Raw genomic sequence first — 24129 nt, forward strand, 5'->3', positions numbered from 1 at the left:
TCCGATTAGTCGAGCAACGGAACCAGTGCAATCGGTGACGGAATCGATGACTTTGGTAAATCGGAAAGCTCAGTTCTAGCGTGCAGGCACTCACGTCAAGGCTCTTCCTCTGAGCCTCCATGTCGGCGTTCTTGTCGCTCCAGTCGCGTTCCAGCTGCTCCGTCTCCTGGCCCTTGGCCCACGCCAGCTCGGCCTCAGCCGGAGCCAAGAAGGCGAGCAGCTCCTGCAGTCGTGTGGAGCGAGCCCCTGACGCGGCCTGCAAGACGAGAGAGAGAGTGGCTGCTTCACCGCCGTGCCCCATGTGTGTGTCTGGGCCAGGGTGGACCATGAAGACTGGTGGATCATGAAGCTCGTTATACACCCCTGTTAGAGCGATGAGTTTCTTTTCCTTTTTTCGGCAAGAGCCCGGGACAGAATGCTGGCAATTACAAGGGAAGGAGGCGCAGAGCTCAGCGGTTGGGGGAAAGGGGGAAAATGAGCTCACTGCCCCACTTGCGTAGGGACTGCCGAGTAGAAACACAGCAATGTGATATTAATATTGGGAAGAAAAGGCAAGGGAGTAATTGAAAAAGGGTGGGGGGGAGAGGTGTACAAAACCAAGATTTATTTAAAAAAATAACCTCCAAACGCCAAATGAAATAGTCATCTTAATGAATCGAGCGATTAGTCAATGAACCGCCCTTGCTGAGTGCCCGTGTGTGCAGCACAGCTGGGCACAGGGTGTGCCCCCCACGCATGGGCGGAGTTTGGGGGGGGTGGCACGGGGGGGGGGAGCAACGCCCTTCCCAAACTGGACACCTTAATAACTTATTTTCACTAGTTTACGATAAAACATACATTAAATCAAACTCTGCCTGCGATGCCACCAGTCTCGTTTTTGCCCAAGCTGGAGCAGCGAGGCCTCTTCTAACGCAGAGGTCTTGGGTTCGAATCCAGGCACCCACCCGCGCTTTATTACGGGGCGGCGAGTCCATCGTCTCAGAACTATCTCGTAGATTTGCCACAGTACGAACGTATTCAGCGAAGAATTTGGCATCGTCATCGTCATCACGATCCATGGACGTAGGTGTCCGCTGCGCATTTCCACAGGGGGCGGGATTCACGGTGGGAGTGGCTACGCTAGTCACGTGATTTGCAGGAGACTTGAGCTGATTTAGAGGCGTAGATAATTCAGATAAAATTGTTAAATTTCAAAATATATATTCAAAGTAAAAATTAAAAGAGAATTTGTATAAACTCATGTCTGTGAGAAAATGGAATGCTTTCGTGAGATGCTGAGAACTTTAGTTTTTAAATGTGGATCATATTAAATAAGCAGATGTGTTCAGCACTTGGATGTTTGTACAGCAGATGGTATTGTTAGAAGCATTGTTTAAAATATCAGACAACCCATCAATAAATGTTTGTGTATTCATCTGGCGCTAGCCAGGGAATGGAATGTTACTTACAAGTGATTTATTATAAGTAGCAGTTAGCGCTGCCAAACTGTCTGTGTAATTCTTCTTACGGCTTGCTGGAACTTTACTCTGAAAAGAATCATATGAAATGCCAGATTATTATACATCAGCAAAAAAATACACAATGCGTTTAGATGCACTGCACGCACAAACCCGTAAATGTGCTGCAACGATTTCCAATTACAATCATCATAAGGCGATTTTGCCATGAAAATATGAAGGAACAACATGTCACATGCCATGTACATACAGTTGATACAGCGCAATGGTCAAACGCAATGGATCTAAACTAACCAGCGAATTTCCACAGACCACTAAATCAGGAGTAAAACGACATGCAAATAAAGCAATATACAATGTTGGAATTGGTAATAAGAAACCAAAAGCTGGACCAAAACGAGTATTCAATGCCAAGAGTTTTTAACCAACTGGCAAGACAATCATCCGTAAATTGCTTCAATGCCGTACAATATATTTAACAATTTTTTTTATTTTATTTTACCAGGTAAGGCTCCACTCAGTTATATAGCTCTTTTGCAGAATGGACCTGGCTACAAATGATAGCTCGACGAGTGGCTTGTCATGGTGGAAATTCATAGCAGCCAAATACTCTCAATGCACGTTTCTAAATGTGGATGTAAACACCGGAGAACTCCCGAGAGAAATCCACGTGACCATGGGGAGAAGATGGAAACTCAAAATATACAGCGGGCGTCAGGGTCGGGATCGAACCCACGACCTCCTGTATACCCGGCGAGGTAGTTAACATATCGTGACCAAGGAGCCCCATATACCGTACCTCATAAGCCTGGGCCTCCACAACTTTGGTGTTCAGGGCCTCCAGGACCTGGTGGAGATTCTTGTGGCTCTGCAAGTTGGCCCCCACGGAGGAGAGGTCTATCCCCCAGTCGGCACTCTCAATCTCCATCTTGGTACAAGGCAAGTCAAAATAAAGAGCGCTCTATATTACATATAGTCGTTTCCACCATTGTCATAGAAACAAAACATCTGCCTGATTATAGTTGCTTTACGATTGATGGTACTTTTAAGGACACTGTGCAGTAACTTGTAAAGGCAATTGCCGAAAGTTTTTTTTAATTTTGCTTACATATAGATTATCTATCAAATTAAACCAACTTTAACACCCTATAATCATATAATTGTCTGACAAACTCTGAACAACTTTGCTCGATCGTACTCGCATCTACAGAAATTAACTACAACTGGCAGTTGCATCCACACAAACGCACCTGTTTTTCCTCCATGAGGGCCATGAGGTCCTTGATGAAGTTAAGCTTTTGGTCAGCCTCCGCCTCGGCTTTAGCCTCAGCCTGGGCCTTGCTCAGGGACTCAGCCAGCGCCCGCGCCTCCGCTTCCGCCCGCAGCCTCGCTTCTTCTGCTTCCTTCGCTTTCACCGCTTCACTTTCCTTGGCCTCGGCCTCCTTAGCCCTGGCCTCCTCTTGCTGCTTGGCAATGGAGTCCGCTAATGCCTTCGCTGCAGCATCGGCTTGGAACCTTACCTTGGTCTGCTGCTGAGCTATCAACCTGACCTTTTCCTCTTCCTGCGCCTTAGCCAGAGCTTCTGCCTTCGCCTTGGCTCTGGCCTCCTCTTGGGCCTTGGCTTTAGCCTCTGCCTCCTTGGCTTGCGCCTCCTTTGCTGCAGCCTCGGCCTTAGCCTTTTCCTTAGCCTCCTGTTCAGCCTTTGCCTTGGCCCTTGCCTCCTCCTCAGCTTTGGCTTTAGCGGCGGCCTCCTTTGCTGCAGCCTCGGCCTTAGCCTTTTCCTTTGCCTCCTGTTCAGCCTTTGCCTTGGCCCTTGCCTCTTCTTCAGCCTTGGCTTTAGCGGCCGCCTCCTTTGCTGCAGCCTCGGCCTTAGCCTTTTCCTTTGCCTCCTGTTCAGCCTTTGCCTTGGCCCTTGCCTCTTCTTCAGCTTTGGCTTTAGCGGCGGCCTCCTTTGCTGCAGCCTCGGCCTTAGCCTTTTCCTTTGCCTCCTGCTCAGCTTTTGCCTTGGCCCTTGCCTCTTCTTCAGCCTTGGCTTTAGCGGCCGCCTCCTTGGCTTGCGCCTCCTTTGCTGCAGCCTCGGCCTTGGCCTTGTCCTTTGCCTCCTGCTCAGCCTTTGCCTTGGCCCTTGCCTCTTCTTCAGCTTTGGCTTTAGCGGCCGCCTCCTTGGCTTGCGCCTCAGCTTTGGCTCTTTCTTTAGCCTCCTGCTCAGCCTTTGCCTTTGCTTTTGCCTCCTCCTGGGCTTTGGCTCGAGCCTCCGCCTCCTTTGCCTTGGCTTCTAGTTGTTCCCTTCCTATGGCTTCTGCCAATGCCCTGGCTTCTTGGTCAACTCTTTCCCTCTCCTTGGCCTCTCGCTGAGCCTTCGCCTTGGCCTCCGCTTGTGCCGCCTTGGCTTTGGTCGCAATGTCGGCCGGGATCTTGACTTGCTCTTGGAACTGCATCAGCGGTGCCTGCACTGACTGTGCCTCGATGACCTTTATCTCGTCCACGGGCCCAGCAGCAGGCTTAGATGCAGCGGCCAATTTGCCGAGCCTGTCCAGTGCAACGGTAAATCTCAGTTAGCTGATTGTCCATCACATACGTATGTATGTATGTTGAACATCTTTTAGCACTGTAAGTAGCCAACCGTGCTAACCGGAGGTGTGGGGAAAGGACAATAAACTATACACAATAAGCAGTTCTGAAGACATGAGTTTTCAATTTAGATTTAAAAGTGTATAACTCCAGTGGCTTCCTAAGATCGGAAAAGACCCATAAAGAACCATAGAAATCCAGAGACTGATATACAACCATAGAGACCCACAGAAACCCATATTTATATGTATGTTGAAGTTCTTCCACAACATACGTAGCCAACCATGATAATCAGAGGTGCATGGGTAGGACAACAAACTAAACACAAAAAGCAGTTCTAAAGAAATTAGTTTTCAATTTAGTTTTAAGTATATAGCTTCAGTAGCTTCCTAATATAGGACGGAAAAACGTTCCAGATGGCTGCATCATGTTAGCGTTATGTATTTAACATTACTTGTATAAAATTTCTGACCTGCATGTCAATAACAAAACTTCAAATTAATACAAAAATATTCTTATTATTAAAAGTAGATTGTCATCGAAATGTGCTTTACTCATACTAGATCAGTACGCATTATCTCGGAAGCTAAGCAGATTTGAGCATGGACAATGCTTGGATGGGTGACCACCATGCACAGCAGGTTGCTAAAGGATGCGGAGATTCTTGGTGGGCAGCAGAGGGTTAGTGCAGCACCCATACTCTGCTGTACTGTACTTCCGCGCGCAACAAGTGTGGCCAAAAAAAACGTAAACTATTTTTTTTTTCATTTTGCCAGGGTAAGGTCCACTGAGCTATGTAGCTCTTTTTCAGCAGTGACCGGGCCACAAATGATAGCTCAACGAAGTGGCTTATCACGTGGACATTTATAGCAGCTACATAGAGTCCTCTAAACGCATGTTTCTAAACGTGGAGGGAAAAATCGGAGGACCCGGAGAAAAAATTCACACGACCACGGGGAGAACATGCAAACTCCAAATATACAGGCGTTAGGATCGGGATCGAACTCACGACCTCCTGTATACCAGGCGAGGTGGTTAACATCTTGCCACCGTGGCGAGAAAAACCCACAGTGGTGCAGGGTGTGGGAAACCCTCATCCACCAGTGGACTGGCAAAGGTCTGTGCAGGGGACATGCTTTGTGTGATCTGGAGTCCAAAGGGCTCGGGTTAAATGAGTGTGTGTCTACCTGGAGGCTTCCTGCTGAGCCTTCATCTCCCCCGCTTGGATGACCTTGACCAACTTCCCCAGTTCCTTTTCCACATCTGCCGGGGACTGACCAGGGGCCACCTTTATCCGACCAAAATTGATCCAAACCTGAAACACAGATCGGAGGGTCAACGTGTATGTGTGTATGTACGTACGTATGTTGAGCTTCTTCCGCGCCGTACGAACGCAACCGTGCTCATCGGAGGTGCGGGGCGGGGGGGGAACACAAACTAAACGCAAAAAATCAATTCTGAAGAAATGGGTTTTCAATCTAGATGATTTAAAAGTGCATAGCTCCCAGTGGCTTCTTAATATCGTAAGGAAGAGCGTTCTAGATGGCCGCAGAAGCGTGTCTGATAGCAAGCGATGCAGTGACCGTCTTTGTCCGATGGCCAGCCAAAAGCCGCTGTGTGATGGTTTATGCTCCTTGACGCGATCAGCAAGGTAACAACACATGACCAATGCAAATTGGACAATGTAAAAAATAAGTTGGAATGAGAAACTGTTGGATAAACAGCAGTCCTGGTTTATATTGAACAAAGGCTGTAATAAAACAACTTTCAGAAATCAACTCCAGCTGATTTTTTATTGCAACTATTTCATTGAGTAAAGAAATATACATCTTGCACAAGAACTGCCATCTATAAAAATCACATAATTATTTTACTTTCATCTACACCTATGTAACCTCCCATTTTAATAATAGCGTTTTATTTGTATGTAGCTTTAACGCTGTAGAATGCGTAACGCGCACAGTTTTGGCACAGAGGCGCGGGAATTCACAGACAAGTGGGAAGGAAGTCAGCCTAAGCTCTGTGGCCTTCTATTTGGAGGTTTAGCAAACACCACGAATGAACAATCTAGATTTGAAGTTTTCGTGACTGCAGATATCCATACTTATTGGTTCTTTCGGTAAAGTCACGTAGGTAGAAAAATAAAATAAATTAAATCACGACGTTTCCATTGCAACACAAGCAATCATCATCAGGTGGGAAAACCACAGCAAGAACATTTTTTGCTGAAGTGGGAGATAGGCCGTGGTAAGAGGTTCATGTCCCTCTCCTAGCGTCCACGCAACGCTCCCCTCCCCCTTCTCCCCCCCTTCCCCCTCCCCCCTCTTACCAATATAACCTCTTACCACTGCCTCTCTCCCACTTCAGCAAAACATTTTCTTGCTGTGGTTTTCCCACCTGATGATGATTGCTTGTGTTGCAATCGAAACGTCGTGATTTTTTTCTATTTTAAACCTACGTGACTTTACCGAAAGAACCAAAGAGTACCATTAATGAACGTTAATACCCGTGAGAGTACCCAGACTAAAACGTTGACTGAGATGCTGGTGCACCATGCATGTATAAGGCGCTACTGCACCTGAAATGCCTTGTAAAGTTTCTCGATGCTGGCTTTTTCCCCGTCTCTGCCAGGAATGTCTTTCTCCTTCAGCTGCAGCAACAGAATCTGGAAATCCTGGGAAACACAGCAGGCAACAGCAACAATCGTGAACCTCATGTCTGCGATAGGTTTGCTGCTTAATGTTTTTATACCTGTACGTAGAGTAGCTGAAGCAAATTTGCATCTCAAAATGCATCGGGGTTTTTAGCGCGCGCAGTTTTGTGTGCAGGCGCGGGAAGGCAGCCACAACCGGCGCCAACAATTTCCCAAGCTCTGTGATCCTATATGTCCACCTGGACATCTTTGAAAAAGAGCTTCATAGCTCATCGGATTTCTAGAGGATGAAGAAAAGATTATGATTCCGATATTGGGATATTTGGCCAACTCTTTCACTTTGAATCATTGCTTTCAGCGGGTTGTTTTAAAGCGTGCGAGTCACAATTCGTAAAAAAAGCACCACAATCCGCTGCACATTTTTCTTATCCGTTAGACGCGTCATTGTTGGTCAACTTCGTGTCACAATCCAAGGGGAGCTACTTGATTAAATTAAAAAAAATTTGTATCATTATATTGAGATGCACTCCGTCACCTCTCCTGTCTTCAGGGGTCATGTGAACTACTTAGGTACAACATGCACGGATGAAAACAATCGATTCTCACACGAATGATATTAGGCATTTGAACCTCACGGTAGGACACCGGGGTCCCATAAGCCTCCCGGCTCTCGCATAAACTACGTTGCGACGTCATTTTATGTCTGTTGAAGGCGAACCACACGGCAATCTATTCCTCTCGACGAGCTCTACACGATGCGCTAATACAAGTTTAAAAGTTTTCGATTTAAAGCTTTCGTGACTGCAGGGATTCATCTTCTTGGTTCTTTCAGTAAAGTCACGTAGAAGGGAAATAATGAAATAAAAAAGAATAAAACATAATAAAATAATTCTCACGACATTTCGGCCACAACGCAAGCAGCCGTCCTCAGGTGAAGAACATGTCTGTCGGAAAGACAGCGTCTGAATTCAGACGCTGTCTTTTCGACAGACCTGTTCGAAACGTCGTGAGAATTATTTTATTATGTTTAATTTTTATTATTTTATTAGTTCCCTTCTACGTGACTTTACCGAAAGAACCAAGAAGATTTCAAAGTTTTGTTTCTTCTGCGTGGTAGTTTATGCCCCTCGACGAGATCGGCAACGTAAAGCGGTTCAATTGTGGCGTGCACTTTGTGCGTAATCAGTGCGACCTCATCACACGTCACCTTGAGCTCCTCTTGGCTCATGGTGCTGCCCTGGCTCTCCACTTTCTGCATCAATTGTGGCGTGCACTTTGTGCGTAATCAGTGCGACCTCATCACACGTCACCTTGAGCTCCTCTTGGCTCATGGTGCTGCCCTGGCTCTCCACTTTCTGCATCAATTGTGGCGTGCACTTTGTGCGTAATCAGTGCGACCTCATCACACGTCACCTTGAGCTCCTCTTGGCTCATGGTGCTGCCCTGGCTCTCCACTTTCTGCATCAATTGTGGCGTGCACTTTGTGCGTAATCAGTGCGACCTCATCACACGTCACCTTGAGCTCCTCTTGGCTCATGGTGCTGCCCTGGCTCTCCACTTTCTGCATCTTCTCCTTGATCCAGGAGAGCAGGAAGCTGATCTTGGTTTCGTATTCCTTCCATTTCTTGTCGACCTCCTGCAGGGCCACAGGGCGTACAGTTCCGTCATTGAGGCAGAGACCACGTGTCGTCACCTGTGTTTGTCAACAGTGTGTGTTTCACTAACCTGCTTCCGTTCCTAAATTAAACCCCTTCTGTTATCCCTTGCCTATCCTACTGATACTCGCTGCCCCAGCCCAGCTACGACCCCCTTAACCCCTATCACTACCCCTCTATGTGTATGTATGAATGTTGAACTTATTTCGCACTGTAAGTAGCCAACCGCGGCTAATCGGAGGTGTGGGGGAAGGACAACAAACCAAACCACTACCCCTATCTAACCACTCCCACTTGTCCTCCTTACTGTGACCATGACTAAACCAACACTTTTAATGACCCCACTCTTTATTGTAACCACCATCAAATAATGTTCAATTGTATCATTATTGTAAAGCACCTTGGACTAAGGCGCATTATAAATCTATATACGAAAAGACAAGATAACACTAAACTGAACTATTTTATTTAGGAGGTAAAGCCCACTGGAGCTGTGAGTTATTTTTCAGAGTTGACCTGGCCACACGTGACAGCTCACTGAAGTGGCTTATCATCTTCACCGCATGGGAATTTATAATAGCATCCAAATAATAGAAATGCATGTTTCTGAATGAGGAGGGAAAAACCGGAGGATCCGCAGCAAAATCCACACAACCACCACGAGGAGAGAGAAACACGGAAACTTCAAATATACAACAGGCATCATCAGGGTCTGGGATCAAACCCACGACCTTCTGCGTACACTAGGTGGCCGCAAGATGTGAGATGAATACATTTCCATTTGGAGAATTGCAGCTAGCAGTGCACCACCCTGTTTCAGAGAATGATCCTCAAACGTGATGCCAGACAACTACTTCAAGATATATATATTAAATATGATCCACATTTTTCTCCAAATATATTCCAATTGTGATAATAGTGTCATGTTGAGGAATCCATTGGGGTCTTTAGTTGAGTAGAGCATTCCGCACGCCAGAGAAAGTAAGCTCTTTTTACAGGACTTTAGAGAATCCTTGATATTTTTTTACACGTGAATCACACTCTCCTATACACGTTGTTATGAGATTGTCCCAAGATAGTCTAACCAGTACGCTTCATCAACAGAATGCATTTAAGCCACAGTAAGTGCAAAAAACAAATTGGGCAAGATGGTTTCCTGGGCATTGGTTTCATCAAGACGAGGGCATCAACTCACAACATTTGTGCATCTGGTTTAACCACCGGTGGCTGAAACACAGATTCGATTCCAGCATTTCTGTGGCGCTGGCTAAGCACTCTAACCTCTGAACCACCCAGCCAATTTACACAACACAATCTTGATATGGGGGGGGGGGGTGGGGGGGGGAAGGTTTGATTAAAAAAAAACTTGTCATGAAAAAATTGCACAAAGCAGCATTGTTTATGGCCACATTTAACTAAAATTCCAAGTCATCCCAGTGAGCACCTTCCTGCGGTGACATGTGGCGGCTTGAAAGGGTCTCTTGTAGGGCTGAACGATTTGGGGGAAAATATCTAATTAAGATTTTTCTGACAGATATTGCGATTGCGATTTGATTTGCGATTACATTTTTTAAAAGTCAAGCATCAGTTCAATACTCACCGTGTAATAGATTTAAAACATGTGATGAAGCATTATCGCATGATGCCATCAAAATAGGAACTGCTCTATATATTCTAATGCAAAGGATGAGAACTTAAAATATATGAATTGCTTCCAATATGTATCTATTAAAATGTTTTAATTGAAATAGAACACTCAAACATGGAACAATTGTTAAGTTAAATAAATAAAGTTATAATAATAAAAAATAAAACAATTCCAATAAGAAAGTAATAGGACTTTTCAAATCGCAAAAAATCTCAGCCTTTGCGATTTGCTAATCGCATTGTTTCAAATTGCGATTTCGATTTGAAATCGATGAATCGTTCAGCCCCAGTCTCTTGTTACAACCCTATGCTGATAAGCCTCACCTCAGTTCGCAGGACAACGTTTCTGCTGAGTCCACGATTTTGAACAAGCTCACAATGGTTCTAATAGATGAGCAAGGCAGAGAGTGCAAACTTTTTTAACGAGACTACGGAGTCACAGTCTGCTAGCCGGTCATTACACGTAAGATTTCCACATGCTACTTACCATCCACACAAAGGAAAAATGCAAGACCTGTATCGAAAACGTCTTCACCTCTGGCTGCCCCCAGTATTTTAAATATATAAAGTTATTTACAAGCCCACTGTTTTTAAGTGGGGCGAATTTTCCCACAATTTTCCCCAAAATTGCAAAGAAACCATCGCCACACTTGACCTTTCACTGCAACTCACGTAGATCGTGATGCCATCCGCTGGGATCTTCGGGAAGGCCTCGTAAAGGGCGGCCACGTATGTCACCACCGACTTCTCTTCAGGAGATTTCACATCGACATCTGTGTGGGGTGGGGGGGAGGGGCGAGTACAATGACTAAACTTTAAACTTGTAGGAAAACAAACACAGCATTTTCAAATGTTACATAATACAGTTTCAAATGTTACGTAAAGTTTTCCAGCATATTTAAAACATTGTTTTAATTTGCGGGACACGTCGCTCGAAGAGATGATTGTCCGACAGTCGTGAATAGTGATGGAGTGGCAGCCAGGAGATGGAGCGCGTCCGAGAAGACGTCCTGCGCGGAAATCAGCTTGCTGAGCTATCATTTGTGGCCAGGTCGCTTTTTAAAAATAAACCAGTAGCTCAGTGGGCTTTACCTGGTGAAATAAAAATAGTTTAGTTTCATTTACCTTTCAAAGACTTAACGTGTTTAAGTAATTTTTTGTTGTTGGAACGTTCTGACCCGCCGCCCACTGGACATCTGTGAAAGAGCTTAATAGCTCATCGGATTCCTCCAAAATAAATACATATTCTGATTCTGGATCGTTACATCGCTGGACCTTGGGAGATGGAAGCAGCTTAAAGAGGCCTCATTCATCACGGCTGACGATGACGATGAATTTACATTAATTTTGCAGAGTTAATTTCATTGTTCAAAGCAGATTTAATAAAATAATAAGTTAGAAAATACAGTTAAGGAATACATTCATATTCTTTTGCATTTATAAATTCGTCTAAACGTACACTATACATCTTTTTCGAGGTTATTTTTTTTATACGTCCCATTAACATTTAGATATTTTCTATATCAATGACTCCTTTTTAAGAGGGACCTTATTTCAACAAAAAAAATGGTCTGTCGTGGAAAGCACAAATTATCTCAGTCTGTTGTCTGTTACAGTGCACAGCCTGGTTTAGAAAAGCCCATGTGGTATTAAAAAAAGATCAATCACGCAATTGCCTGCATATTACATCCATACAAGCGGTTGTCCTTTCAGGCAGACTTTATTTGAGCTCAGAAGCACTCAAATAAAGTGGCCCAGCAATATTTTTTGGGGTAAACTATTCCAGTATTTCTAATAATCACGGTTATTTTCCCAATTGTAACCTGAATCCTAGGCATGGCAATGTGCCAATGATAGCAACAATAATAAAGCAACATTGACATCAATAAATTCCACATGAGTCTCAAAAGTTAATTCTGCAAAGGGTACAGCCAGTAACATGTTCTTATAAGAATAACATTAATAATATTTTGGATTTAAGTGCGGCTTGCTTAAATGCTTTAGCATCTCAAAGTGTCTTCCATCGCATCTCAACTGAAACGTTCCAAGGACACGCCTAGTGGCAGATGCCCCCGTGTGGCAGAAGGTGACCAGGCACTGGCATGAATGTGAGTCTTAGTCGGCTAGTCCGGGGCAACCAATGGAATGTCGTCATCCCAACTGATCAATCTACGGGTATTACTTCAGAATTTGGCAATTGTTGACGCGGGCACACAAATGGCCTACTCATTTCAAATGAAGTCACGGCATTTGTAACGTCCGCTCTTGCAGCAGATGGCGTGTATTTATGGTCCATTCGCCCGCATTGTCAACGTGGGCGGCCTGCCAGAGTCGAACTGCGAACCTCCGCAACAAATGGCGAACGAGCTGCTGGCGGGTGGTGCCACAGCCCCCCCGTGCAATGTCCAGATTGTGGCAAGGATGGCGACACATTAACTACCTCGCCTGGTATACAGGAGGTCGTCGTAGGTTCGATCAAGACCCTGACGCCTGTATATTATAAGTTTGTATGTTCTCCCCGTGATCGTGTGGATTTTACTCCGGGTCCTCCGGTTCTTCCCTCTACATTTGGAGACGCGCATTTCGAGTGTTAGGCTGCTATAAATGTCCACGTGATGAGCCGCTTCATTGAGCTATCATTTGTGGCCAGGTCACTTCTGAAAAAGAGCTATATAGCTCAGTGGGTCTCACCTGGTCAAAATAAAAAATAGTTTTGTAGTTTGAGTCGTGCTCACCTTCGGTGTCAAGCAGGCGTGGGACTCGCAGGTTCTGCTCGGCCAGGCTGAAGGCCTGCTCCAGGTTCTGCTGATTGTTCTGCTGGTAGACCTTCTTCATGTCCAGGAGGTCGGGTCTGCAGGAAAACAACAGCACGCACTGTTCACCTAACGTACCACACGGACACACTCATCGCACCATTTTTCCACGAGTGGTTTTCAACTGGCTTAATTGCTGTGCCAAGCTTGAACCAAAGTGTGACACGCTGGCCTCGCAAGACAGGCGAATATCGCTCGAGGCCGAGCAGGACCACCAGGGGCAGAGCTAACGCGATGCGCGAATTCCGTGTGACATCAGTCAGCGCACCGCGAGGACACGGCATCACCGCGTCAACTACACACACCTTGACTCATTCATTGCAGCTTTCCCGCGGTGGAAAAACAAACTGGCGCAGGCATTGAAAAACCGTCCAATGGGAAAAAAAAGCCATCGGGTATGGGGGAGGGGGCAGCACGTGCTCCGTCACCGGTGGCGGTGGATGATGGCGTTGAAGAGTCTGCCGTCGCGCCACGAAGTCGTGAAGTTGTCGCAGCGCAAGTCCGGGTACTCCTGCACAACGCGACGCACCCACAGCAGGAGGCGCTCCTTCGCGCCCAGGTCCCGGTGCTGCTCCCCCACCTGGATGTCAGACACCTGCACGCAGGCGCGCGCACACATACGCACGCGGTCAACGCGTTAGGGTCGCCACGTCTCTCTCGCGGTCGACCAAACTCAGACACACAAGGGCACCCCGGTGGTGAGATGTTAACTGCCTCGCCTGGTATGCAGGAGGTCGTGGATTTGATCTCGACCCTGACGACTGGATATTTTAATTTTGCGTGTCTCTCTCCATGGTCGCGTGGATTTTTCTCTGGGTCCTCCGGTTTTTCCCTCCACATTTAGAATGAGTTTCCACGTGATAAGCCAGTTCATTGGGCTATCATTTTGTGGCCAGGTTGCTTCTGAAAAATAGCCATATAGCTCAGTGGGCCTTGGCTGGTTAAATAAAAATAGCAGTCCGCACGAGGTCTATCAAGCTTCTTGTATTGAAGTTCAATACAATGACGGTAACCAGAACTCAGAATAAATCAATTCCCGCCACCCGAAAAAAAAAAGCCAAATCGCGGATGACCTCGGTCAAACCCCCCACAGGTGGTAAGCCTCACACTTACGTGGAGGAGGGAATCCTCATGACTTCCACAAGCTGCCAAAAGCGGTGGGTTCTGTGCAAAAGACTGCAGGCACTCTCAAGGAGACGACGCAAGAGGCTATGATCGTGCAATCGTTGTTGGAACGTGGATACAGATTTGCTGCGCCCCCTTGTGGACATTCGGGGTGGCAACCTCCAATCGCAGGAGAGGTCGCATGACTACGTGTGCTTGTGTGCTCTGCGGAGCAGTGACGCTTCATCAAACGGACTTAAAAATTCAGTCGCGCCGAAACCTTGTCGTCCTATGCCACTGCTGTACTAAATGGTCATGGGTGCTCGTGGTACTGATGGCGATGATCCCCTGAAGTTGCATTAATGTGTTAAAGCCTTAAATGTCGAGTCGCATCCCTTCTGCCTGACCTCATTCCCTGAAATCACAAACGCAGGCGTTGTAATGTTGTTTTGTTTGTTTCTGTCTGTCTGCAGCATGTCCTTTGTGACCCATTCACTTTCGACACGCTGCTCGTGTGCATGGTAAGAGAGCTTCGAATCTTGCCGATAATTTACGACGGTAATTGTGAGCGAGATTGGCGCAATCCCTGTAATATTGCAGTGCTCAACAATTTAAATTAAAGTAAAATTCACATCTGCGAGCACGCATTTCTCTCAGTGCAATCGGAGTCCTTTCACCATGTGGCATCCAGCGATCTGGAACACGAACGTTTGACTCTCACGTCTGATTGCATTGAACATAACGTGGTGGTCCGAAGGGAATAGACGCGGTGGTGCACAAGCACAAACAAACAACAATAAATCTTCGTGGCATATAGAAACATCAGTACTAACGTTTGACTCTCACGTCTAATGATCACTGTTACATTGTTTTTATAGCTTTATTTCACTGATTTTGAAAACGTTTTGGTTTAGCCATGTTTGTTTGTTGTAGTACAGAGTTAGCCTGATAACTTTAATCTACATTGTCTTATGGTTTGTTATTGTTTGACTTGCATCCCACTTGGATTTTTGCACACAGCGTTGAAATACGGTGTTTTTTTCTGGAAGACTTTGATGTTTTTTCCAGGATTTTTCTGTTGCGGTTAGTCACTTTAAGATGTTTTCTGGTTCATGTTTTTGTTTTGTTGCGGTTGCACCCGAGTCAAGAGCTGCATGGCTCACAGGGTTATACCTCATAAATAAAACTGAAATTACATTGAACATAACGTTGTAGTCAGAAGGGAATAGACACGGTGGCATATACAAACATCAGTGCGACAGATTCCCAGCCATAACTTATTTTAAAACAAGTCTTATTTTCCGTGCGGTTGATGCTCATGTATGTACGTTGAACTTATTTTGCCCCGTACGTAGCCAACCGTGTTAATAGGAGGTGTGGGGGGAAGGACAACAAACGTAAACACAAAAAGTAGTTCTAAATAAATGTGTTTTCAATCTAGATTTTAAAGTGCATAGCTCCAGCAGCTTCCTGATATTGGATGGCAGCCTTCACGCGGCCCGCTCTGTGAAGTGAGATATCGCGACAAATGCCATCGACACAGCGATCGAACATCGATCATCGATCTCCCGGTCTCCAGAGCAGTGACACACTTCTGTTTGCACTTAGTCACATATTCACTTTAAGATGTTTTCGTGTTCATGTTTTTGTTTGTTGTTTGTTGCGGTTGCACCCAATTCAAGAGCCGAATGGCTCACAGGGCTCTACCTAATAAATGAACTTGAACTTGAACGTCACGCCAAATGGCCTTGTTCAGGGCCAAACAACAAGGCGTCAAAATGGGACCTTATTTTTGCAGGAACCAAAGTATGAAAAAAGAAAGATAGGTTTTATCTTTTCTGGCAATAAAACAGGTATTAAGATAATCAACCAGGTAGGGTGTTGACTGTTATGTTAGCCAACTCTCTGTGTTGTATTGCATTATATTTATAAGTTTACTTGGTTAAATTTTCTTTCATTTGTACCTGATGATTGCTTGTGTTGCAATCGAAACGTCGTATGCCATTATTTAATAAAAACATTATTTCTACGTGATTTTACCGAAAGAACCAAAGAGTAATTCCTGCAGTCACGAAAGCTCCAAATCAAGTAGGTATTAAGATGTTTAAACACCAAATATAAACTTTTTTTGCAAGGAATCATGTTCGCATTAACCACACGTACTTGTGGTGAACATGCAAACAAACACGCTCTGATAGTAAAACTATTCTTATTTTTTCGACAATGCGTCAGTGAGACCCTGGGACCAAGGCTCCTCCACAACTGAACACAGAGGGCCTCTCCCGTGCGGAGTGCGGGTATCTCGCGAACACAAAACACGTATCATCGACGTCAACTTGCAACGACCACAAACACGAAGGAGACATCAACAGCGATGCACTCCGCTGCTCCTCACGCGGTTGTCTGGGCTTGAACACCCGAATGTGAAATTGTAGTTGAAGCACCATTGCAGCAGCAGCAGCAATCGCCAAATAGTTTGACTGAAACGAGTCTTTGTTTTCACCACTAGGGGGCTCAACGGCACCGCTGTTGAGATCAACGTACGAACAGGGGCGTTGGCTGGAGAAATTCAACCACGGCAAAGCCATACAGTGGCAAACGCCACGGGATATTGTTACAGGCTCGGCTCTGTCAGCACTCCCTCGGCGATGGCGCGCTAATGCGTCCGTTAAACCCTGTCGGTGACGTGTGCGTTAATGATAATATCGGTCTTCCTGCGCTATTGATCCGAAATGACGGCAACACCACACAATTCGTTTTGACAATGATATCGAGAAGGAGCAGCAGCAGAGGAAACTAGATCCAATGTTAGTTAGCAGGTGCCGTGAGAGATGTCGGTACCCGGTTGGTGCATGTCTGCGTGCGGGGCTTTGTCGAAACACCGTGTAACGACCGTCCTAGAAGGTGGTTGAGACTGACATCAGCCATCGGACGGTCCGCTCGCTCCAGACGCGTTACAGACTTTTGCAAGCGTGCCCTTGATCATTTTACTCTTGTGGACGTGAAACAGTTTTCACATTTTCGGCACTCGGGAAGTAGAAGACAGTACTGGGATACACAAATGTCCGAACGTTTGACTCGGTCTTGGGCAAGCGGTGTTAAAAGTCTCATCACGAGTAAAAAATAAATTATAATTTACTCGTGATGAGACTTTAAACCGCGCACATGAAAGATGTGGATCTCTTTGTCCCAACTCCCAGGAATGTGTGGGAGGGGGGGAGGGGTGTTGCTACCTTTCTCAAAGATCATTCAACAAGAACATGGGTTTCTTTTATAGGAGCACTTAAAGTTGTCCGCGCCCGGCCCAGTCGAATGTTCTTCACAGCGAACAGATTTACGCATGGCCAAATCATTTGGCCATGCTGCGTTGGCAGTGATGCACAAGCACGAACGACAATTTTTTTTGTTTTTCGTGAACAAAATCGACACGTTCGTCAATAGCACTGTGACCTAAAAAAGGAAAAATAATAGGTGATGTTTCAGGCAACGACTCTTCTTTGTGCTATGTAGAAGGACCGTTCCCAAAACGTCGTCTATATACTGTTACTTCTAAGGCCACAACGGTGTAATTGACGAATGTGTTTAGGTTTGTGTCTATCGCTCTTCGTGGGGTGATTTGAGACAACAGGGATGGTTTGTTATTTCTTTGTTATTTTTTTAAACAAAAGTTGGATTCGGGCTGACAACTGGCACATAATGATATGCTCTTGTATATGATTCATGTCTGTGGATATATACACAACTGTCAAAAGATATTGTACGGAATGTGGTCTCCAAAAAAAAACACTCTCTTCGCCTTTAAAAATGCTGCGTCTTCTACTAGGACAGTACAACTTCAAGTATCCGACTCGCCCGGGACTGAAGTAACGTAGAGGCGGATATGTAAAGAGATTGCAAATGTGATATCCTTAGAATCGATAAATAAATTGCAACTGCTTTAAATATTTCTTTACATTACTTTAGAAGTGAACTTGTGTAGGGCTAACAATGCATTGCTCTTCGTGAAATAGTCGGCTGCTTTTGTGTTTAAGTGTGTTGTCCTTCCCCCGCACCTCCGATAAGCACAGTCAGCTACGTACAGTGCAAAAGAAGTTCAACGTAGATGCATACAACGGTTTGAACATCTATGGAACATGTGGCATTGGCAGTGGTGCACAAACGCAAATAACAAAACTCTGTTTTGAGTTTTTTTGTCGCAGAAAATTACAGTTACACAATGCGACTAAACACCTGTGCGTACCCAATGTACGTTGAACTTCTTTTGCACCATATGTAGCTAACCGTGCTAATCAGAGGTGCGGGAAATGTTGGTGGTTCATTTGGTTAGGGTGGATACGTGACGGTCGGATATGCGACATTGACCCGTGATTGCAAATATACTCGTCTTTGCAAGATTTTATTTTCCTTGCTGAGTGTGATTATTAAGACGTGACGTTTTTTTATTTATCATATATATAAAAGCTGAATTGAAAGTGTGGGAAAACGTTGCTGAATATGCCTCTTATAAACATGTCATTTGACTTTAAAAATCGGGGACTTATTGCATGCAGCATGTGTTTGCAGTTTTGAATGGAGTTGCTTGCAGTGCGGAGAATTAACTAACTTAACTAGAGAGAAAACAACATGTACAATCTGTGCAAGGCAGTGGGCGGCACAAGTATGTATACATTCATTACATTCCTATCTGTAATATATTACCTGGTTTAATGCGTTCCGAAATGTCCCCACGCCTCACATTTTATCTGAACATTTTCTGAAAGCAAACGGCGTACAGTGCATTCAACTACATTCTTTAAGCCGCACGCACAGTGCTCTGACATTAATCATTTTGTACGGCTCTTTGGCTGGCGATACGCAAGCTTTCAATTGCTATAAAGCAGAGCGCACGCCATATTTGAGCGAAAGCTGTGCTGAGGTCAGCCCAACACCTAACGGGGCCTCCTCTGGGTCGATTTGGCGTGGCGTGGGCACCTGGTGCCAAACATTTGTTTGACAAGTTTATTGTCGAAGTGCACACTGTGTGCTTATTGAATTGCACAAGTTGTTTCAGACCTTGCCACCCAAAACGTATTCCAAATGTGCTATTGGTCAAGAGGCAATTAAATGTTCTTCTGCAACTCCTGCTATCGGCAGGGAATCATGATAATTTAATTGCAGCCGCAGGCCGGTTGCAGAGAAGAAAAGTGACGGAGTTTGGAGGAGGAGGGGAGGGGGTCCTCAATTTGTGAGGGCGTCCATCCAGTTCCTACAGGATGCCTGCTTCTCTGCAAGTTCCAAGAGGAATTTGCCAACAACACGAGGCCGATTATGAAATGCCGCGTGAGCGCTGACAATGACAACGAAAAAAAATTGTCCTAAGTGGTGGCTATAGAAGATAGCACCACGAACTGCAATAACACTGCCCTAAAATAAATAACATTTTCATTGGAAATGTTTCACAGGACAATGGCTCAGATAGTTATTTGACTACTTGCCTTTTGCCCATCCAAGGACGGGTGTATTGCAGTAAATCTGAAACTTGCAAGCGAAAAGCAGAGCGCGACGTCATATTCATTGCATCCATTCGTGTACAATTTGTAAGGCTGCGGTGACACAGATCTTTTTAATTTAAAGGTTATAATCCCTTGTTCATCATGACGTCCTTTTTACTTCGATGTCTCAACAGCGTTACAGGCATCGCGTGACGTGAGGGTTCTGCCTTTGTAGTGAGGGTTGTAAGTTGACGCTGAGGAGGGGGGAGGAGGCGCCTCGCCCCCTCCATGTGGAGTGACGTCACCCACTAATTAATATTAATGAGGGGGGTTGGCCCACGTGGAGTGACGTCACGCGCAGGACACACAGACATTCTTGGCTCATTATAGTAGTAAGTGAAGAGGATCTGTCCACTATGAAGAAGGGCCATTGTCTGAAATGTCACCTATTTATGTTTTCCTTTCAGCAGGTTTTTTTTCTCTTCTTGAATATGGCAATATATTCATTCAGGAGCCGAATGCCAAGGTTGTGGTCTGCTAGCCGCGACAGGGCTTCAGCAGAGAGTTCGTGTAGTTTTTCTATTCCTCCGTTGATGGAGCGCATAATGTAGTGGTTTGTCATATATGGTCCATAGTTGCATTGCCACAGTGTTATTGACGAATGTCTTGAGATTTTGTTATGAGTGCCGCTGCCAATGCAATATCATCCAGATTGCATTGGGTTTCATCACAGTAGGGGGGACGGGTGGGTGGAGGGTGGGCTGGTGGGAGGCTGCCTACATTTTAACCCAGAAATGTCAGCGGCGCTGACTCAGTCTCCAAGCTGCACAGTGCCCTCATTCTTAAACAAACGGCTGTCTTTTCTCTCCTCGGCACCGATTCAGCAAGAACGATCACACCAGACCAGCCAGAAAAGGCTGCCGCCTGGACACCACTTTAGTCGTGATAACAGGACGACCAGCCCCAACACCCCAGCTCTGTGTTCTTCACTAATTTTCAGGGACGAGACATTTGAAACCATTGGGGTTTCACAGCAGCACGATGATTATGATGATGGGAGGGTGTTGTCACGTGTTGTGTGTATTGTCGGAGGCCGCACTTCAGGAGCTGCACTAAAGGCCACCAAGGGCTGCCAGTGGGCCGCGGGCCTTGCAATGGAGAACACTGCCCATGCTTCACAACGGACCAAAGTGAGACAGGCAAAATGCCTCCAAGTGTGAATATTTCACTCAATTATAACCGCTGAGCCAGTAAGAGAACCACCAATTAATTCTAACACTTCTGATTGAATGTGTAATCCATTACAAGACAGTTTGAATGGAGTTTTAAATAAAGGTTCAAGGTGCAGCCCTGCAATTTCTTGCTCACACCACTGTGGCGAAAGAGCTTCGACTCGCCAGCACGAGAGAGCACCATCTCTAAAGGGTATTTGGCCTACTCTTCCATGCTGACCAGATGTCCTAGAAGATGTGGAGCTATCCACACTCTACTCCACCACACGCAAACTGCAGATCAATTAACTGTGCCATACCTATTTATACATCCGGGTAGACATAGGTGCGGAATGTAAAAATCTCGCCCCACGTTTGAACTGCCGAGCGGGGATACCGAACTGGCGGACTATTTACTATTACAACTTTTTTTTTTCACCAGGTAGGGCCCACTAATGTAGCTATTTTTCAGAAGCGACCTGGCCACAAATGATAGCTCAACGGAAGTGGCTCATCATGTGGGACATTATAGCAGCCAAATACTCGAAATGTACGTTTATAAATGTGGAGGGGAAACCCGGAGGACCTGGAGATAAATCTACTCCACCACAGGGCAAACATTTAAACTCAAAATATACAGATGCCAGGGTCGGGATCGAACCCGTGACCTCCTGCATACCTGGTGAGGTAGTTAACATCTCGCCACCATGCCCTTTGGACTCAATGCTCGAGTTGCACTTGCAATGAAAGGAGTGTTATTCCTATTGCAGGCAATGTGTGCATTTCAGGTCAACTCTTTGTTCAGGCCATATAGTTGGAAAATTAAGCTGTGTAGAAAGGTTTCAATAATGTTTGTTTAAATTGGGCCCAATAACTGCCATTCCATGCCTGACAAGCAGGCATGGAATGGCAGTGGAAAATTGAGAAGGGGGATTAGTTTACTGCTTGGAGCTGTGCTTTGCAACGAGCATGCAACTGCAAATTAAGAATTCACTCCGTTTTTTTCCCCTCTTGCTCAAGATGTACTGAATAAGAAAAGCAATGCAGTTTCAAATAAAATCCCAGGTATGTTATGCGTTTGGATACGGCAAGCCCATGCTTAACGTGTCTTCATACAACGCGTTATTCACTATAACGTGGTTCTGACGAACTACTTTTTTGAGCCAAGCGGGATGGGAACTCTGGGTGCACGCGCGGAATGATACGGTGCGTGGCGGCGTACCCTCATCTCAGTTCTGTTGCCTCGCAATGGGAAAACTGCAGGCTGACATTATAGTGCAGATATGATTAAAATGTGCATAGTGTTATTTATTTATTCATGCCCTGCAATGTACGTAAATAATTCCTCGCTTAACGCGGTACTTTTCAGGAACGCATCTTGTACGTTAAATGAGAAATTACTGTCAATACAATTAGTTACCGCTTTATGAACAGGGTGCTCTGGCCTATATCATTGGCTCAGATTGCTCATGGGCCGATGAGCTTAAATATGATTGAATTCATATGGAGTCACAAATCCTTTACTGTTTATGCATTCAGTGTCCAGCAGAGGGCAGTGCAGCAGATGCTGTACACTGACTCCTCTACCTATGAACGAGTAAAGTTCCAGAGGTCTGTTCGTAAGTCCAACTTTACTCCTGTCAATTCCAAACATGTTCTGCGGCATGTACACTAAGCACAGGGAATGGCTTTAAAAGTCCTGTAGATGTAGATGCCGCTGGTTCCTCACGTTCTGCAGACGTAGACGCCACCACCGCCATCTACTGCGCGGCAGTTGAACTTACGACTCTCGGTCCGAATGGGCAACTGGACATACGGACAGGTTTTTTCGCGTCTCTGAAATGTTTTAGTCGAACGAGCGTAAGTAGAGGAGTCCCCTACTTATTTGGCCCCACTTCGATGCTCCCCACCTTCACCAACCCGCACTGAGCAGAGACACGTCAACAAAACAATTCTGGCAAAATCGCCTGAAACTTTGTTGTAATCAATATAGATTTTAAGTTTTCGTGACTGCAGGGATCCATACTCTTTGGTTCTTTCGGTAAAGTCACGTAGGTATAAAATAAAATCAATTGTTGTAATCACCAGAGAAACGTCGTACTCAAACTGTGAATGTTGTGGATTTACTCTCCATCACACCGATGTGCTGACGTAGCTGCTAAATGACACACTTTGTTCACGTGACAAACCTCACTGATTGGTTCTTCTGGGTGGCGGTGGGTTAACAACACAGTTACATTTACGCGATCTACCCCAAAAACCTTCATTATGATTCACAGAACCCTACTGACACAGAGCATTGGCACACGGCAAGGCTTCACTGGGCGAATGAATGTGAAGCTAACAAAATAAAACACCTGCAGCACGCGTGTTGCCCTCTGACCTGGAAGTGAAGGATGATGGTCCAGATGAGCCCCAGGGTGAGCTTGGGGTTTCCCTCTGCGATGTCATCGCTACGGATGTTCACCAGCTTGATCTGCGGGATGATGTCACAGCAGTTATGGCCAGTATCTAAATTATACGTAGTTAAAAAATGTAATTTCGTTACAAATGTCATTTGTTATTTCCGGTATCTAAATTACACGAGATGCGGTTAATTGATCATGTGTATCTGCATTGCCTTACTCGATTAATTTGTAATGGTAATTAACTCTGCACACCTCTGCACCTCCGATAAGCGTGGTTGGCTACGTACGGTGCAAAAGAAGTGCAACATGCATGCATACATCACAGGCCACATTTATAGACATTCATTGATCAATTGAGGCTCATGCTGGGATGGGGATTGGATCAACGCTCCTTCCGCCCAGCTCTATCTGCAAATACATTGAAACCTCTCAGAGCCACACTAACTTGGCAGAGAGTCTTTCCGATTATGCGGGGGGCATCTGACATACTGCAAATAAGTAAATAGTTGAAAGACGCTACATTTTCATAACATTAAAATGTAACGTAATTACAACATAAGACATTTCAAAGACATGCAATCATAATAACTAAATATTACAATTAATAACAAGATACACCGCACTATACACCATATACGTGCAAAGACAAATATTTTCAATGTAGCATGAACAGACTGTTGGGGCAAATGCTGTTAGCGAGCACCTATGAAGGCAGGCACAACATACGTTGGGGTGAGTGGCCAGAACCATGCCCGGCCACCTTTATCTCCCCAGTAATGATGTTTACACAATGCACCACGGAGGCTGAGTTAACCTCGGCGAGACCCAGAACCCGTTCATGCATTCATCGATGACGGCAAGCCGGAATTTAACTCGGGTCACTGGGTTTGTAGCGCAGCGTTCTAACCACGGACACTACCACTCTCCAACATATACATACATTCACCGTACATTGTACACACACAATATACACAAGCACTACTTTCTACACACATGCAAAGGTCACACACGTATGTGTGCAAGGACACCACTTTGTTGTCCATCTTTTGACTGTTTAAATGTGCCGAGCTCTGTTGCTCCTCCCTCTGCCAAACCCGTATCCTTTCAACAGGTACGCGTGCAGTATTCCCCCATATGGC

The 24129-nt window shown here is 45.4% G+C and overlaps 1 protein-coding gene across 4 annotated transcripts in view; it reads right to left on the reverse strand.

The window, feature by feature from the left end:
- LOC144724944 (uncharacterized) overlaps nucleotides 1-24129 on the reverse strand; it is a 222556-nt gene that overhangs the window by 38610 nt on the left and 159817 nt on the right. For 3 of the 4 annotated variants that reach the window (XM_078604272.1, XM_078604271.1, XM_078604273.1), the window contains exons 5-15: nucleotides 22966-23058; nucleotides 13225-13391; nucleotides 12719-12834; nucleotides 10656-10756; nucleotides 8198-8317; nucleotides 6607-6702; nucleotides 5216-5343; nucleotides 2708-3986; nucleotides 2257-2385; nucleotides 1449-1526; nucleotides 95-256 (exon numbers count right to left, since the gene is read on the reverse strand). In XM_078604272.1, coding sequence (XP_078460398.1) covers nucleotides 95-256; nucleotides 1449-1526; nucleotides 2257-2385; nucleotides 2708-3986; nucleotides 5216-5343; nucleotides 6607-6702; nucleotides 8198-8317; nucleotides 10656-10756; nucleotides 12719-12834; nucleotides 13225-13391; nucleotides 22966-23058 — 2469 coding nt within the window. Of the gene's footprint in view, nucleotides 1-94; nucleotides 257-1448; nucleotides 1527-2256; nucleotides 2386-2707; nucleotides 3987-5215; nucleotides 5344-6606; nucleotides 6703-7888; nucleotides 7958-8197; nucleotides 8318-10655; nucleotides 10757-12718; nucleotides 12835-13224; nucleotides 13392-22965; nucleotides 23059-24129 lie in introns of those variants that run through there. The other variant, XM_078604274.1, reaches the window with a different exon arrangement.

Source organism: Lampetra planeri, chromosome 22 (assembly GCF_965212315.1).
Source record: "Lampetra planeri chromosome 22, kcLamPlan1.2.h2, whole genome shotgun sequence".
Taxonomy (NCBI): Eukaryota; Metazoa; Chordata; class Hyperoartia; order Petromyzontiformes; family Petromyzontidae; genus Lampetra; species Lampetra planeri.